At 40.2% G+C, this 18,624-nt stretch overlaps 1 protein-coding gene across 1 annotated transcript in view; it reads left to right on the forward strand.

Moving 5' to 3' along the window:
• LOC126376547 (non-canonical poly(A) RNA polymerase protein Trf4-1-like) overlaps positions 1–15,595 on the forward strand; it is a 40,380-nt gene extending 24,785 nt beyond the window's left edge. The window contains exons 3-9 of the mRNA XM_050024014.1: positions 821–960; positions 1,683–1,745; positions 2,545–2,832; positions 3,378–3,482; positions 3,780–4,007; positions 4,886–5,042; positions 6,378–15,595. Coding sequence (XP_049879971.1) covers positions 821–960; positions 1,683–1,745; positions 2,545–2,832; positions 3,378–3,482; positions 3,780–4,007; positions 4,886–5,042; positions 6,378–6,556 — 1,160 coding nt within the window. The 3' untranslated portion in view covers positions 6,557–15,595. The remainder of the gene's footprint in view (positions 1–820; positions 961–1,682; positions 1,746–2,544; positions 2,833–3,377; positions 3,483–3,779; positions 4,008–4,885; positions 5,043–6,377) is intronic.
• The last annotated feature ends 3,029 nt before the right edge of the window (positions 15,596–18,624 follow it).

Here is an 18,624-nt window from a genome sequence, read left to right on the forward strand (position 1 = left end):
CTGAAAGGCCAAGCCAATAAACAGAATGTAAACAAAGATATAAACATTAGCACGACGGAGACGACCCATTAACGACAATTCTAACGGTCTATAAACCTTGGGAGTTAAAATAACGTGTCCCTATGCGAAGAAATAAGTTAATTTATTTTTTGGTAGGTTAGGTAGATATATTTTAAATACTTTTTTAGAGGTTCATATCAACAGTTTATGCAAGTATGTATGTAGTCTTTATGGTTCCGAGTTCGAATGTCCCCATGTCACAAAAATCACTTTGTGATCCCTAGTTTGGTTTGGGACATTTTGCTCATCATCCGCTTGTCCGAAAGTAAGAGGTTCCGTGCTTTCGAGGGCACGTATTTACAAGATAGGAATTAACAGAAAAACCACCTGGGAACCAATATTAGGCTCCCAAATTACTGAAATTGTATTCAATGTTGTGTTTGAGGTTTTTCTTGCAGGTACTTTTCCTCGGCAATACAGGTTGGGAGAAGCTGCATTAGTTTAGGCGGAAGATACGTTCGTTAAAACATACACAGGGTGGCCTAGAGGTTCACGTTCAAAATGAAAAATGAGATAGAGGGGCTGACTGGCTACCCAATATACCTACATTCCCGACAAATGCATTATCGGAGGTATGAGACCTGATCTGTATTGGGCTGGTGTTCCCTTCGCGGGTTGGAAGGTCAGACAGGCAGTTGCTTCTGTAAAAATCGGGACCTGTCAAATCTTCAGGTTAGGTAAGCGGACCCTGTGAGAAACGGGATAACGCTAAGGAGATGATGATGGTCTGGAAAGTCCCTCATTGACGCGTCTGTTCCAGGACAATGGGAGAAGCTGCCACTGTGGACACTAGAGCGCGAGCTGGTCGGCCAGGACATTGCTGAGAAGGAGAGCATCAAGGTTCTGGAGAAGGCAACGGTGCCCATCGTCAAGATGACCGACAAATACTCGGATGTTAAGGTGAGTTAGGCAGTAGCGATTCACCGAATAGTCGGGAAGTAGGCCAATATTATTAGTCCGCTAAAGGGCCTACTACTCGGTGTCCAATAAGTAGAAGTTACGTGAATATTAATTAATTAATTGAACAATCTATATTTAGAAAAGCGTCTAACAACCTATAATGTAATAACAATCTATATACAGGGTGTTAGTGAGTGATTAAAAGTAAAGGAAAACATCGTGAGGAAACCTACATTCCCGAGAAATGCATTTTCAGAGGTATGTGATCTAACCTGTATTGGGCTGGTTTCCCTTCGCGGGTTGGAAGGTCAGACTGGTCGCTTCTGTAAAAAACTGGACCTGTCAAATCTTCAGGTTAGGTAAGCAGTGAAAAACAGATTGATTTAAAACGGGGTAATGCTAGGGAGATGAGGAGACTGATGTAAGTACGTAGTCGTTACATGAGTCATGTCAGGGGCCTATGGCGGCTCAGTAATAACCCTGACCAGGGTTGATGGGCTTGGTCATCCACCTCACAATCCACACGGTAGAAGAATAATTCATGTTTGTATCGTAAAAAATAATACCATGTGTAATCCAGGATTTGTGGCCGGATAATGGCCTTAAACATAGCTGTTGAGGGGTGTATATACTATACACCTCTGCTTACCCCCCTTGGAGATACAGGCGTGATGCTATGGCATCTGGTTAAGTGAAAAAAAAATGCTGTTTGTGTGTTTCAGGTGGATATATCTTTCAACATGAGCAGTGGTGTTAAGAGCGCGGAACTTATCAAACAGTATAAGGTCAGTGTCGAATTGTCAGCTGATATCTAGCTGCACGCGAGTCCAATGTGGCACGGCTAGACTAGATATCGCAAATTTGAAATCCCGCGGGAGATCGAAGATAGATCTGGTCTAGAAATAGAAGCCAATCTAACATAATCAAAAACAATTTTGTCAAGACAACGACGAATTGTATTTTACACAGTATTTAATGCCAACATCGAATTTTTAATTTGATTTTAAAGATACTAGGTGTTGCGAACTCTTCGCAGATTTTATAATGCTTTTTAAATTTCTTCTTTTTTGACAACGTTTTGTATCTTGGTTTTGTTTTGAAAAGTTACGTCTTGTTCTTGTTGGTGAAAATACAATAAATAACTCTCTCATAAGCTAAGTATTTGTTATGCATTCATATAGTAAGTAATACAGTCCACATCATATACATCGGCCATCGACCATCGTAGCTTACACTAGGATTTTAGATATTTAGGGACTGGCCGGAGTGTGCACAGGACCGCGAAAAATGAAAAGAGGAAGGGGGAGCCTTTGCCCAGCAGTGAGATCTTGTAGGCTAGATTAGATTTTTTTTTTTTTAGATTTAAAGGTAGTTGAATAAGTTGTATTTGTTAGCCAAATAAATGTACAAAGCGTGTCTAAGTTGCATTTGTTACCCAAAAATATAGTAAGCGGGTCTAATTAACTAAACTATGTGGCATATAGCTGCCTTTGATTTTTAAAGGCCTTAATTTATTTAATATAATGTTTATAATTAGTATAATGTAGCATTATAGAACCAACCGATCTATTTTTTTTTCCCCAGGAAAAGTATCCGTGTCTCTCTCGCCTTGTGATGGTATTGAAACAGTTCCTACTCCAACGCGACCTGAACGAGGTGTTCACGGGAGGGATATCCTCTTACTCCCTCATCCTGATGTGCATCAGCTTCCTCCAACTGCACCCCAGACCGGAGAGGCTCAGGCAGCCTCAGAATCTAGGGGTGTTGTTAGTGGAATTCTTTGAACTGTACGGAAGGAAGTTTAACTATGTGAAGACGGCGATCAGAGTCAAGAATGGGGGGTCCTATGTTTCTAAGGATGATATTCAGAAGGTGAGTTGCTTTCTTGGTATTGGCACTCCCGACGGTTCATACAAAGCACCTCGTTCTACACAAACACTACCGTACACGCTCGTCTGTGTGTGTGACGTCTGACGCCATACGATTGAAGACTAAAGTAAGGACGAGGGGGTGAGGTAAACCTAGCTCAGCTGGTGGGGAGCGGAGAGTTGCTGTTCTATAAATAGTATTATATTTATTCTATGTTATTGGTGCCTATTCACACAAACTTAACTTAATTTTAGTTTGACAGCTCTTAAACTAGTGCTGTTCTTCACTTATATTAGGTACAGGAAAGATGAAGATTTTACTTTACCGAATCGGCACCACTATAGGCAAATGTACCCATAATGCTGGCTGCGTTTCCGCGTCGAATAGCCAGCGATATGCGTTGCACCAGGTACGATTCTGAGCGGGGATCCGAACGACTATTCCTGAGGCGTCGCCCCAACTCGCGCGCAAAGTTCCTGGCTTCAGCGCACCATACCCCACTTACCTCCAAAATATTATATATAGTTCTAAATATTTTGTTTTTTCAGGAAATGAACGACGGGCATAGACCGTCACTGCTCTGTATAGAAGACCCTCTCACGCCCGGCAACGATATCGGACGATCCAGCTACGGCGCTATTCAAGTCAAACAGGTATGATTTATCCATGCAGTCCTTATTTACCTGTGAATGTGTGTTTTATCCAAAGCCAAATCTTTTCTTTACAAAGTTGAACGCGCACCTAGACGTGCAGCAAGAGCCGTCTTTCCAAATCTTTGTATCACGTTGGTCCAACAGAAAGCTTTCCACCACGCTGTTCCACTGCGGGTTGGTAGGGGCATTTGGGCTAGTAGCCAGGGACCAACGGCTTAACGTGGCTCACACGGAATCATCTAAACAGTCAACGTAGTCAAGTAAAATCATACTAAAAGTCTACTTATTTCTTTCCAGGCATTCGACTATGGCTACATAATCCTTCAGCAAGCGGTCGCGCCCCACAACGTGCAGCTGCTGGCGCGACACAGCGTGCTCGGCCGCATAGTGCGCGTGACCGACCACGTACTACAATACCGGCGCTGGGTGCGCGACACATTCGAGCCGTATTTCTTCCCACAGCGGGCCCCGAGAAGGCTCCGACCTAGTCGAGAGCCCTCTCCTGAGCCCTCTGATAGTGACCGGGTGAGTAAATATACTGCCATACCACATCGGTTTCGTTGCTATATGGGCCTCGTCATTATACGAGCTTCGTTATTATATGGGCTTCGTCAATATACGTGTTTCGTCATTATATAGGCTTCGTCAATATACGGGCTTCGTCATTATATGGGCGTCGGCACTATACGTGCTTCGTCATTATATGGGCGTCGTCACTACACGGGCTTCGTCATTATATGGGCGTCGTCACTACACGGGCTTCGTCATTATATGGGCGTCGTCACTATATGGGTCTCGTCAGAATATGGGATGGACCTCGTCGCTATATGAGGTTCGTTACTATATGGATTTAGTCATTATATGGGTTTCGTCTCTATATATGATTCGTCATTGTATAGAGCCCACCAGGTCAAAGGACCGTGGATAGAGAGTGGACGAATAGCCGCGTAATGTGACCTAATCCAGAGTCCTCGAACATTGAGCGGACGATAGCCGTGCAAAAAAGAATGCACGTATCTTTTAAAAGTGCTGGGTTGAAACTAGTTGAAGTCACGCCAGAAAATCCTCAATACATACATATATACATACATAAACTCACGCCCGTAATCCCTAATGGGGTGGGCAGAGCCGCAAGTAATCAAAGACAACTTGCAGCCACTGTTGATACGATGTCGTAAGCTGGATATGATGAACCTTATGGTGATAAGGGATCAGCCTATCGCCCATAACATTAGTCCATCATGTTAGAGGACACAATCCCTCTGTCGGTTTTTACGACATGCCCGGGAAGACAAGCAGCTGAACGTGTTCTATGTTTTTTATTTGCTCCCAGAACAGCATAGAAGCAAAAAAAAATCCTCAATACCAAGTCAAAAATTAAAAAGTTACATTTCCCTTCGCAGGAGTGGTCGGACCGCTGCGGCTCCCCCGCGCGCACCTCCCCGCCGCCGCTGTCCGCGCTGCAGTGCTCCTCCCCCACGCCGCGGCGCGTGTCCGCGCACCAAAGCCTCATTATACACCACATCACCTCCAACTCAGACTTCAACAATATTCCTTCAGGTGAGCATGACCTTACAGAGTATACCGGATGCGCTCTGGGTGCGTTTTCGTAATCGGCCTCGAACGAAAACGCAGGAACATTTCTAACCTTTCAAATGCTACGGGAGTGAGCACAGTGCTAGTTGGTCGTGGTAATAATACCCTTTATTGAAACTCGTATAACTCCCGGCCAACTTCTTGAGCATCGAGTGTCGTAGTGGGGGAAAGTTCGCGCACGTACACTTCCGTGCAAAAAAATGAACTTATGATTATTTTCTTAACTTCATTAAAAAAAAACAATTATTATATTATTTAATTATGTAAATAAAACTAAACTTATATTATTATAGTTTATTAAAACTTATATTATATTATTATATTTAATAAAAAACTAATCGTCAGGTAAGTGTGATATTCCTTCCATGAGGTTAGTTTAATATTTATAATAAAAAAAACATCTAACAACACAATAAAACAAAAACAAATTACCTAACAAATGAGCAATAACAAAAAAAACTAACAAAAGAGCAATAACAAAAACGTGACAGTTTCACTGCACGCAAGTGTATTCGGTAGTCAAAGGGACGAAGACTGAGTGCGCGGGGGAAGTATCGACTGATCTACCAATAGCCGGTCGATGCGGGACTCACCCGCCCCCGCGCCCCGTACCGCACCACCAAAGAGATCTAAAATTCGGTTGTGCGCAGTCAAGGTCGATGCTCAAGAAGTTTGCCGGGACCTATACGTGATGATGTAAGGTTGAACAGTAGAAGATGGACAAAGGTTGTAAGGTTTGATTTCAAAATCAAATCACCATGACTTCTTGTGGTTAACCGACCGGCTTGCTTCTCTGTCGGGGAGTGCCGGTTTAAACCCCGGTACTGGACTTGCACCAATGATTTATTAATTTACCCTAAGTACAATTTTCACTCACACAGTTGGCCATTATAGACGGCGATACGGCTCACCACCTATCATGTTAGTCTAAGCTGGGTGAGGTGTGGGTACTTATTTCGTCCTTTGTTGGATGTTTACTTTTAACTCTGACAATGTATTTATTTATTTATTAATGGATCACTTACAGCTATGCACATTATAACATTTAGTTAGGACATAATTAAACAAAGTAAAACAGTACTTATGTGTAAGCCAACTACAAGTGAACACAACATTCATCATAAAAAAAAAACAACATCTAGTCTGCTGAGGCTAACTTCTCAGGTTATGTATCAAAATAAAACCGACGATTTAGTGTTGCAGGACACTGGTCCTCCTATCGTGTGGGTTGTGAGGTGAATTACCAAACTCCTGGTGACACTGACAACACAACTACATCCAATCCCTTTTCATTCGCAGGCGTAATGCAACAACGCTTCGGCGGCGGCGACAACAACACGAAATCCCGGACCCCGCGTTCGTTCTCGTCCAAGCAACGGCGGTACACGTCGCCGCCCGCGCAGCCGCGCGCCCGCGCCGACCCGCCGCCGCGACACAACAAGAAGCGGCGCCAGTACACGCAGCAGCCGCAGCGATGATACACGTGGCGCCGCGCCGACGACCGAGGGTGGTAACGTGACGTGCGACATGTCACAAAAGTATGCTAATTTATGACGAACGTGTGAGTCTTGTCACAGATACGTGGCAATTTGTCGCAAATACGTGATAATTTGTCGCAAATACGTGATAATTTGTCACGGATAGGTGATAATTTGTCATGATTGCGTAGTAACTTGTCACGAAAACGTGGTGACTTGTCACGAAAACGTGGTGACTTGTCACGAAAACGTGGTGATTTGTCACGACTACGCGATAATTTGTCACGACTTCGTGATACCTTGTCACGGAAATATAATAATTTGTGATGAGATACACAAAACTTATCGAATCGTCTGAAAATTGGTGATAACTTCTCTATGTGACTAATGCATATTCGTTTTTGACATTACTCTGCGGAGTTACTAATGTTACTCTGTTGCATAAAATCAGAAATTAGTCTTTCATAAGAGTAATAATTAATTGAGATAGAGGCGCAGTTGGTCACATAGGGATGTTACAAAGTTACCACACTACTCGATACTATTGTGACGCGACGGTACAAGAAAACCAAGAAAACATAAACTTAAATTTAGTAATAGCAAGACTTCTGACGACACCAATATTACCTATAACCAGCTCCCTTGGTTGGATCGTGGGACGTTCGACTGAGCGTTCAGTGTGACTGGGACACGTCTTGCGTGGGTTTGTCACATTTACGTGACTGACGTTCGCGTTTGCGTGACTGTAACATTTAAGTGTGGTTTTGTGACGTTTGCGTGACTGACATGCACGTGTGATTTGGTGACGTGTGTGGGTTTTTGTGACGTTTTGCGTGGCTGTGTGACGTGGAGTATAGTTGAGGGATGTTAAGTGTGCTAAGTTAATGACGTAGTTAAAGTATCGGAGGATTAGCTCTGAAAAACAATACAATAATAGTACTCTGTGGTACGGTTACGAGCATTGATATGTATACACTTTGGTACCATGTCACATTAACTTTTTTGACAAATTGAACTGTAAGTCTCACTAAATGTCAAATATGTTAGTGCGACAGAGTCCTAAAGTGGGTACATTATATTGCTCATGACTGTACGACAATGCGCGAATTGCGGCTGGACATTGCCTTAGTTTTGACGACATGATGTTCTGGGGGTTAAAGAGGCCACATTGAAGCATTTAATCTAAAATAGCAATATTGACATTGCGCATTTACTTTTAAGTGCACACGTGTCAAAGATCAATATTTAGATGAATTGTTTGAATGTGGCGTTTAGACCCCCGCTCGTAACAGCTTAAAGTTGACGTCAAACGTTCCAACCTCAAGTTGAGCTACAGATCAATAGACGCATATACAACAAATAGCCTTATTATGATTAGCTTCCAATCACAATTAAATACTTACTTAGCGATAGGTACCACCGGTATACGACCAGAAAATAGAAACGTTGTAACGGCTTCGCCAAAGATTTACTTAGGGAAACGCTGTTATGATTTCGGGTTCAATTCACTCCATTTGCCGCTTTTACTTGGTAAGGGTTCTTTCTTAGTAAAGACCCTATCTTGGTAAGAGCTCGCTGCCGGTAAGAATCTAACCCGGTAAGGCTCTCACCCGGTAAGGCTCTCACCCGGTTAGGCTCTCACCCGATAAAGCTCTCAACCGGTAAGGCGCTCACCCGGTAAGGCTCTCACCAGTTAAGGCTCTCAACCGGTAAAGCTCTAACTCGGTAAGGCTCTCACCTGGTAAGTCTCTCACCCTTAGGGCTCTTCTGGCAGAGATGTCACGTTATCGAGAAATATCTCCGTAAGGGCTCTCTTGGTAATAGCTCTTTCGGTGGGAAGGCTCTCACCCGGTAAACTTTTTCGTGCAATCGGTGTTAAAGTACATAATATAGAATGAATACACGCGTTTCCCATTTCACCGTGTTGGTATCTTGTTCTGTGATATAAGTGCCTAAGGCGTGGGGTGCGGGCGGTATTGTTGCAAAATAAAACATATCCAATAGTTGCAATACAGTGCAGTTTACTTTGCACAGGTCAATATAGTTTTTAAGTTCGCGCAATTGACGCCGGAATGGAACAATTTTTGTGTGTTTTGTTTATAAATCTGAATTTGGGCTGTCAACGTAAGTAGGCGATTCGCGTTTGTTGTGAACATGTTCGCGCGATTTCACACTAAGTGGTACTGTTTGATTTTGCCGCTTTTTTATTTCGATAGAAGAAACTTTAGATCTCATTTGTTTTGTTTCATTGATAGAAAGTTTAATAATATTTATTATCTTTTTTTCGTATTTTTTTATGTAGTTGTTTAGCTGATTAGTTACATTTAAATTTTATAATTGTGTTTTTTGTTATTTATTTTAGTTTCATCTTGAATGTAGGTTTAAAAGTCGGTCACTGACACGACTATATATGAAAAGTTATTACAGCCCTACTACAGTAACTTAACAAAGAATAATACTACATATAGAACGGTAACTCTGCGCCCCGCACCAAATCGTATCGGAGACCGACCTCACCCCCTCTGGGTCTTAATTTAGTCCTAGTCGTAAGCTGCTAAAAGAGAGCGCGCGAGGTGTCTGTCTCACTCGCATATACTTAGATTTTTGTATGGAATGTCCGAGGTGCGCTATAGTAGCATCGACACACAAAATTGTTCCACTTCACGTCGCAATTGTACAATAAAAAGAGAAAATAAGTAACTCAAGTTCCTGTAAATGTTGTTAGTAGTCACGCTAGATGTCGCTGTTCATAATTAATATTAGACGCCATAGCCTTTCACGACTCCGCTGCCACTCAACTAATAGAATGCCGTTCAAATATGGGCTTTGAGTCGTGGTCTTGCGATATAGTTTAATATTGGTGCTGATTCCAGTACACACCGTCTAATTTTATTTTAAGTTATACCTGTCATTTTCTTATCCGCCGAAAAGGAAAGGGACGGGTAATCGACAGGCGTAAAATTACGGAACACGTCAATTTTATGTAAAAATTGAAACAAGCCTCGTAAAATTTTATATTGACAAATAACCCGACAGAATTAAGTTAACAGCACAAGTCTAACGGGTTACATACAGCGAGATGCCTATTTTATTCGCCCGAGTTATTCATTCACTTCGGCGGATAAGTAAATGACAGGTATAACTTAAAATAAAATTAGATGGTGTCTGCAGGAATCGGGGCCATTGACAACATAAATCAGCAGGCAGCTCGGTGTCAGAAAACGCCATGCCATCAGAATGCTCGGCAGTTGACCGCCAGCAGTCGTTTTAGTTGTTGGGGCAGAGTGGAATTTTTTTTACCTTTGATGGGTTTGCTCTTGGCCCCAGACTTGACCGAAGGCATTGACGAGGCCTAAGATGGAGCGAGCTCGCCCAGAAGGTGCCTGTTCACTCTGGCCTTGAAAGCACCCGGGTTATATGCATAAGTGGAGTGTAGGAGGAGTATGACCAGCGGGCTTAGCACCGTAAGCACGCGACTCTTTCTCGCCGCGACGGAGATCATATGTCTCTCTTTCTGTGCAGTACTGTGACATCATCATCACTGTGAGAGAGTGAAGGGTGATGTATGTCGAGGCGAGAAAGAGTCGCGCGCTTACGGTGCTAAGCCCGCTGAACACTGCCTGCGACTTATAAGGACCCTCTCATTTCTCACTATAACTTATCCTCTTGTGTGATTTACAAGGTCGATGACCTACTTCACCAAACCTGGTGTCAAGGTGACTCGGCCGCCAGAGATAAAAAAAACAACTCAACTACAAAATATTTAGAAAAATATGTTAAAATGGCGTATAGTAAGATGTATACAATAAATTAACTGTATAAACTAGTGGATCTCTTGTTAGTGACTTAGAATAGAACTTTCGAGAGGGCGTCTACAATATTCGTGAGGGAATAAATAAGAATATAAATATTCGTATAATAATATATTATATAACATTATTAGTATAACATTACTTAATAATGATGAGAAGCAAAATAAAGCTGTATATAAAAGCAGCTGGGTGTCATCTGTATATTTTTACTTGTCGTATTTGCATTCTTCGAAATAAATAAATTACAAAATTTTCTTTATTTAATTTAATACATAACATAAACATACATACTTAAACTGCCTATATACGTCCCACTGCTGGGCGCAGGCCACTCAATCAACCGGAGGGGGTATGGAGCATACTCCACCACGCTGCTCCTACCCACGCAGTGGGTTAATTAAAAAAAAAAACTTATTACTTACTGTTTATTCTATTATTAAAAAATCCCATCCCTTTGAAATATCAATGATGATAATAGCACTGACATTCGAGCGCCATGTTGCTTTTAAAGACAAGTAAAAAAAAAATAGATGGCACTTATTAATTAGCCCAAAAAGTGGGGAAATTCAATACGAACTCTACGCTTAGTTATACTATAATGTTATACAAATACTTAAACAAATATATACATAAAGGAAAAAAATATAAAATAAAAAAAAAAAATCGTTAGGCTGACGCGTTGTTGACGTTAAAAAATTTGAAAAAAATCTACAATAAAAAGGAGAGTGGTATCATCAAAGTAAAGGTGTTAATTTTAAATTAAAAGTAACAAACCGAACAATCGATAAGCAATAATCAATGTTTACATTACAAGCTGCAACCAATCAGAGGTATCGATGGCGCGATAGAACTCATCTGTGATTGGTCAGAGCAACGCGCCCCCGCACCCCAGCGTTACCATGGCAACACAATGCTTTCGCAATAAATTGAACAGCAGTCGACTGTCTTGTATATATTATATTATGTAAATATAATATTATTGTTAATTAATAAATATAGTGCTGTGACTGTTATATAGACCTAGAATTAAACTGTATAAAAATAGTATTAGGTTAGTGTTCATTTTTTATACTCTTGCGTTTTGGCGGCTTCGACGCAATATTAATGAACTGTCGCTTATCAGGAGAAATGAGAGGAAACGTATGAAATTCCTGTTATATTTAGGACATAAATGGCTACTGGTTTAAACCAGTTTAGAACCAAAAAAGACGTGTGGATGAATATACTCTCGTGATCACAACAATAAACAGTATAGGTTCATGCCACCCACACAATATTACTAAGAATGATTGGAAAATCAATACATAATTTAAATAAATAAGGACATGGTGCTATTTCTGTAGACACTATCTAAGTTTATTTTAAGTTATTACTTACAACTGTCATTTTCTTATCCGCCGAAAAGGAAAGGGACGGGCAATCGACAGGCATAAAATTTTAAGAGCACATGTCAATTTTATGCAGATATAAAAAAACCCTCCCTTTTGTATTGGCCAATAACCCGACAGAATTTAATTGAAAGCATACGTCAAACTCGCCCGGGTTATTCAATCATTCACTTTTAATTAACACTTGTCAATCATCCGTCTCTTTCCCTTTCGGCGTATAAGAAGGGTATAACTTAAAATAAAATTAGGAGGTGTCAGTAGGAATTCGGGCCAATGACGAGTTGTCCATGAAAAGGTTTAGTACGATCTTCTCTGAACCGGCGTGCGTGTATGAAACGATTGATAAACATGGAGGAAGCAAGAGAAGTGTGTCAGGATCGTAGCAAATGGAATTCCATAGACTGCTTACTCTTTAGCTCTGGGAAATAAGCGTGATTTTATGTATGTATGTAAAGACAATTGATTATCCAATAAAGTATGTGCCAGCTTACTTCTTGCCATATCATTTTCATCAGCGTGGTGAAAGAATTGTCCAGTAGGCATTCCTAATAAGTACTGTGGTGTATGTGATTCCCTATAATGCGTTTTGGAGTGTGTGACGTAACCTGTATTGGGCTGGTTTTCCGTTCGCGGGTGGGAAGTTCAGACAGGCAGTCGCTTCTGTGAAAATCCGGACCTGTCAAATCTTCAGGTTAGGTAAACGCTATGGAGAAAAAACAGGGAGATAGTACTGTGGTGTATGTGATGATGTATGAATTTAGTAGGAGCGCAGTGGTTCAGATAATTGAGACACAGGCACGATTCACGTTGTATTCACTTTGAAAAAGAAAAAGATGTAATAAAACAAAACAAGAGATAAAACTTCTTCCAGAGGTCTAACGGACCTCCATAGACGAAATGATAGCCCGAATAGAGAAAATGTGTCTGTCCAACCTCGATCAACCGACGTGTTCTCAAAGAATTCGAAATTCAAAAATTCAAATAAAAGCAACATAAACTAACCGACGGCCAGTATCACATTTCCTAGTTATTCATTCATTCAATAAACCTCATTTAGACGATTCCAATAACCTAGATGCACTTTGAATTCTGGAAACATCTATGAGTATATTCATCTTACATTTTGACGAATAGCTAAGCTAGCTATAGAGCTATTAAGCCATATACTGGTTTGGTAAGACCCTTGATTGACAATGTTTCTGAGGGTTATACATAAAATTGTAGGCCAATATGTCGGATCATATTTTATGTGCTCTGCAGCGGTTATGGCGAGCGAAGCACGACAGACGCGTGTCGACAAATAGTCGCGACTTCTGCTGTCTACGTCGATCGTTGCCTTTTACATTATACATTCTACATTCTTATATAATATCAACTGATACTCTTAAGGAAATAACTGCGGTCTTGTGGGTCACCGGGAGACGACCACAACGTCGGCTCAGACTCACCTACCGGACTGGCCACATCGAAGCAATTCATTTAAAAAAGCAATATTGCAATTTGGCATTTTGCGCATATAAAAGTAAGTGCGCACTGCAAACAAATGTCAGATAGCATGCTTTCTTAGATGAATTGCAGCGATGTGGCCATTTTAACCCCCCAGGTCAGAGCTCGTCGGGACGGGTTTCCACAGGTCTTCTAAGGACATGACCAGTCCACCGCCATTTCCGTGTGCAGAATAAGACTTTCACATATCGTTAAATCGAAGTCAAGTGAACTTAGTTCTTTGAAAGGACGTACCGTGCAAATATATTTATTTAACTTTATTGTACAGTACGAGGTGTCAAGGCGAAGAGAAAAATCATTTTGATTTGATTTGATTTTGAGATAGAAGTGGCGACACGGGGCAGCTACAGGTTGATACGATAATATTGCGAGTTATAAAAGAAAAAAAAGTTTTTTTTTAAATAATTTTTGATGGCTACTTATTATCTAAATAAAACTACGAATAGGGTTACTAAAAACTAAAAAAAATATTAATAGAATACTTTTTCCTGCGTGGTGTGTCAGGTCCCAGTTTTTGGGTGAGTAGCACACTTCGGACTATAGAAAAAAAAATGAAAATAAAAAACGTATTTATATCTTTTCTGAGCGTTAATTTAAAATAAGGGTCCCATTTTCTAACTTTTATCATAGTTACTTTAGTAATAGTTAACCAGTGGTTATAATTAACCGGCTAGTCTTCGTTTAGTGTTAATATTTTATTATATTTAATAATAAATATTATTTAAAGAAACTTGTGAAACGGTCCGATCCAACATTTTATTATAATTTGTAGATTTAAAAGTACAAGGTATATTGCGGCTTTTTATCCGTAATGTACGTAGGCATAATGTACGGGACACAAAAAAAAATGTCGGCATTTGTTGGATATAGACTACATAAAAACACTGCAAGATTTTAAACTATACTATAGAATAAAGAATAATACTACGCATAGAACGGTAATTCCCCGCCCCGCACTAATTTGTATCGGGCTCCGACCTCATCCCCTCTGAGCCTTACGTACATTACGACTCGGTCGGTTGGTGTCTCCTTCTGCAGGCCCACTCTATATTCGCTCGTTTATACCGTAGGTTAAGGAATAACACTACGTATAGAACGGCAACTCTCCGCTCCCCACCAGCGGCTGAGCTAGGTTTACCTCACCCCCTCGGTCTTACTTTAGTCTTCGATCGTATGGCGTCGGACGCAGTGGCGACCCTAGTAAAGTATTTAGGTGGTGCGAGGACTTAGTGGTGCCTCTCAGTCCCTCAAAAACAAAACCCAGTTGCTCCCCTCTAGATACGGGGCTGTTGGCAGCGCCGTCTTAAACTAGGCTGGGGCTCTTGGGCACACAAGAATTTGGGGCCCTTTTTACCGACTTCAAAAAAGGAGGAGGTTCTCAATTCGACCGTATATATTTTTTTTTGAAAGTAAAGAAGGCGAATTGGAAAGTAAAAAAAGAAAAGCACTTACACTTTTTACTAAGTACCTATGAACCCATTTATAGGTAATCAAATACAGCATAAGTTTTTTGGTTTTTGGAAAAGTCGCAGTCGTCGATAATGGCGTAGTATATGATATGCCATGTAAATCTAACATTCTGATAAGATTCCTGATTTGTGAAAAAAAAGTGTAATGTGCCTGACAAAAATGTTTTGAGAATAAATGTGTGAGAGAAATTGTGGATCCTTCGGGGCCCTCCGAGAATGGCCCTGGGCACGGGCCCCGTGTGCCCTTATGGTGAAGTCGGTATTGGCTGTTGGCCAGCGTGGACCAGTCTTGGTTGGTTTTGGCGCCCCCACTATTCCGGCGCCCGGTGCGGTCGCACCGCTCGCACCGCCCTAGGGTCGCCACTGGTCAGACGTCACACACACAGATGTGCGTGTACGATAACGTCAATGTGTAGTGTCCGTAGAACGAAGTGATTTGTATAAAGTGTCCCGGGTGTGGTTTATACTTCACATAGTTTGGGAAACGCAACATTAGAGATACATTGCTTTTATTTTATAAAATAATTCTTAAGATATTTGTGAAAAAAAAAGCAATATAAAAATATATCAACCTTCCCCGTACAAATATAGCAATATATTATTTAGAAATTTACACTGGATGTTGAGAAAAATTAATGTTTTTTTTTTAACCCGTTTATGACTAGAATAATTAACATCAAAATTAATCAAGTGAAAACTGAAACATGCATTTAGTCGTGTCAGACTGCTTTCGACATTGGTTTTTAAATTAAAAAGTGAATAAACTTTAGTAAGTACTTAAAAATTTAAACATAAAAATCATAGACAGCCTATGTACCCACTGCTGGGCACAGGCCTCCCCCCTATCAACCGGAAGGGGTATCGTATCGAGCATATTCAACCACGCTGCGGAAACAAAAAAAAAAACTTCAAGATTTTATATAAGAAAAAAAATGTTGGCAATTTTTGATGACAAAATTTTAAATTCAATTGTTCAAAACTGTAACACTTTGTTCAATAAATATGGGGTTATAGTTCATCAAATTAATGACAAAAAATTAAGAGGTAATTCAGAGTTCATTCTGAACGACATGTCCTTAAAAATAACAGTACTAGTGGCGCCATAGTTTCATATAAATGTCACCTAGCGGACATAATTGACAACATTTGACAGTTGAATGCCTAATGTGGCAAATAATTATGTTACTAACCGGAATCGTCCTTCATTTACACTAACACGCGTATTTTCAGATGTTCTCTCGACTTATCCTCCACTGGACTCGGCCTTAGTTGAGCATTTTAGTATTTTAAGTAAACATTTACGTCCTCTGGGACTATACTCACTGGAGTCGAGCATTACTGCCAACATAATAATACGAAAGTAGTGACGTCATCTCATACCAGTTTTTTTCTATCTCCATGATACCAAAACAAGTTCCACTTCAGCTCATCTGCTCATAGTAACACAATCGGACGCTTACTGATTGCAGATATAAGTCAAATGAATCAAAAAATCCCATACCAGAATAAACTCGAGTTAAATTTGAAGGGTCCTCTAAGAAATCCGATTTTGAGTTGGAGTTTGAGGAAACCCTTGAGGTCGCCTCATCTGAGGAAGCCGAGAAATGTTGGAGTTAACATCTTAGATTACGGGAGTTAGTGCATGAAAGAGATAGACGTCACTTATACAACTGTCAAATAAACTAAAATTAATTTCGACTCGCCAGAATCTATACCAATAGGTAATGTGGCAAAATGTTTTAAAGTAATATAAATTATTGCGTGCCTGTCCTTTGACAAAGTATACTAAATTGGTTCCAATTTTTGTGACTTGTGAGACTTTAGCAATCTTAAAGCGGTGTACACATATGTATCGCTAGCTGCCACCCATGACATGCACTGTGAGTGTATCTTTATAAATTATAGAATATTATGTAATAGGGTTACAACGGTTTTGTAAAACTTCTATAGTTTTTTTTATAGAAGTATCCAAATTATAATTTGCTTATTATTTGATTAAATTTAATTATTTTTCCAAACAATCCTGACAGTGGGGTGAAATAGTGGTGTAAGTTTGTATGGAAACATTATATTTTTAAAGCTATCGACTTCAAACTCACATAATACAGTACCCGTGCGCGTAAGTCGGGTCGCTTGTGGTACATATGTGAAACAAGCTTTTAAATTCAGGAATTTGAACCAGTTAGACTCAAAACCTAGAAAATGTTCATGCTAAATTGTGCCTTTACGTTCTTCCTTCAGTGTTCATTTAAGACCTCATTAAGATAATTAATGTATACTCCTACGTGTTTGTATGTTATTTCATTTTTTCTGTAATAATGTTAAGTCATCAAGTTAAGAGGAAAATAAGGGTCGAGGCACATTAAGTTGATCGGATTTGCTTAAGAAAAAAATGCATACAAATGGCGCTTATTCGGGCGGACACCACAAAATTTTAGTTTGAAAGCTCTCAAAACTAGTGCTATCCTTCATTTAGAATGTGCAAGAAAGGGATGGAGCTAGTTTTTAGTCCTATCTTATATATCTACAAATAATAATTACAATTGAAAAAACATTCGAATTTTGACACGGAATAACAAAAAAATAGAACGTTGAAAACCGATTTATAATAAAATTGAGCTGATTTTGTTCAAATTAAAATGTTGCTCGACCCTAAGAGACAATTCACACTGAATGATGCTATTATTTTGTATTTATCATTATCGAAACCCGCGGTATTTGTCACGTATTCTTGGGTGCATATTACTATAGTTAAGCCAATGGCGCACGTATTTTTTTTTCCTCAACATATGACCGCCACACCTTTCAGTGTGAATCGCCTCTATCTCATAAACAATACCCGTGAATTAGTACCTAGATCTCTAGCCTTGCTGTATTCTATCTATACTGTATTTTAACTATACTGTATTTTAACTGTATTTATTGTGTGTTGTTCTTGCTGTGACGACTAGAAGGAATGTACTAAGGGTTGTGTAGCCTTATAATAATCCAAATTGTAAAACTTAAAGGGACCCAAAGACACCCCGGACACTTCACACAAAAGACTTCGTTACACACAGACACTACACATTGACGTTATCGTACACGCGCGTCTGTGTGTGTGACGTCTGACGCCCATACGATTGAAGACTAAAGTAAGACCGAGGGGGTGAGGTAAACCTTGCTCAGCCGCTGGGGGTGCGGGGAGTTGCCTTTCTGTATTCTATATTCTATGGTTATAAGCATAATCATACAATAAAGAATAATACTACGTCACACACACTCTACCCCGCACCAGTTTGTATCGGGCGCCGAACTGGACTTGCCTCACCCCCTCTGGGTCTTACTTTCGCGTTAGGAGTATGTTATAACGCGCGCGGACTCGCTCGCACATACGCGGTAAAGCGACACATAGGAATGAGATTTTTGTGTGGAGTGTCCGTGGTGTGATGGCGCGTTAGACAACTGTCTGAATGTATTTTCTTGGTCTATCTCTTTCACACTAAGCTATACTCTATTATTCTGTCCTGTTGTCATACGCGCTATGCAGAGCAGATTGTTTAAACAATCCTTAAGTATTTAAATATCAAATAGAAATACTCTTTATTTGCTTTTGAAAACAACAATAACAGCAACATATAGCTATTTGGCAACATTATAGCTAAAAATTCGAAAAAAATTAACTGACTCTCTTAAAATTGGGTCCCTCGGGTATGGTAATGGACTTGTACGAGTAAAATAAAACAAGAGTATAATCGACAAATGTATCTTGGGGCTAATGCTTTGTATGCGAGTAATATCGCAGGCATCGTTTTGTTGTTTTAAAACGTGTTAAAAACTGTTTTTCGTTTCGATGGAACGGTTTAATGTGAAAATTTGACGAGGCGAGGCGAGTGACGTTGGACGTGGCATAT

The sequence above is a fragment of the Pectinophora gossypiella genome, chromosome 21, assembly GCF_024362695.1.
Source record: "Pectinophora gossypiella chromosome 21, ilPecGoss1.1, whole genome shotgun sequence".
Classification (NCBI taxonomy): Eukaryota; Metazoa; Arthropoda; class Insecta; order Lepidoptera; family Gelechiidae; genus Pectinophora; species Pectinophora gossypiella.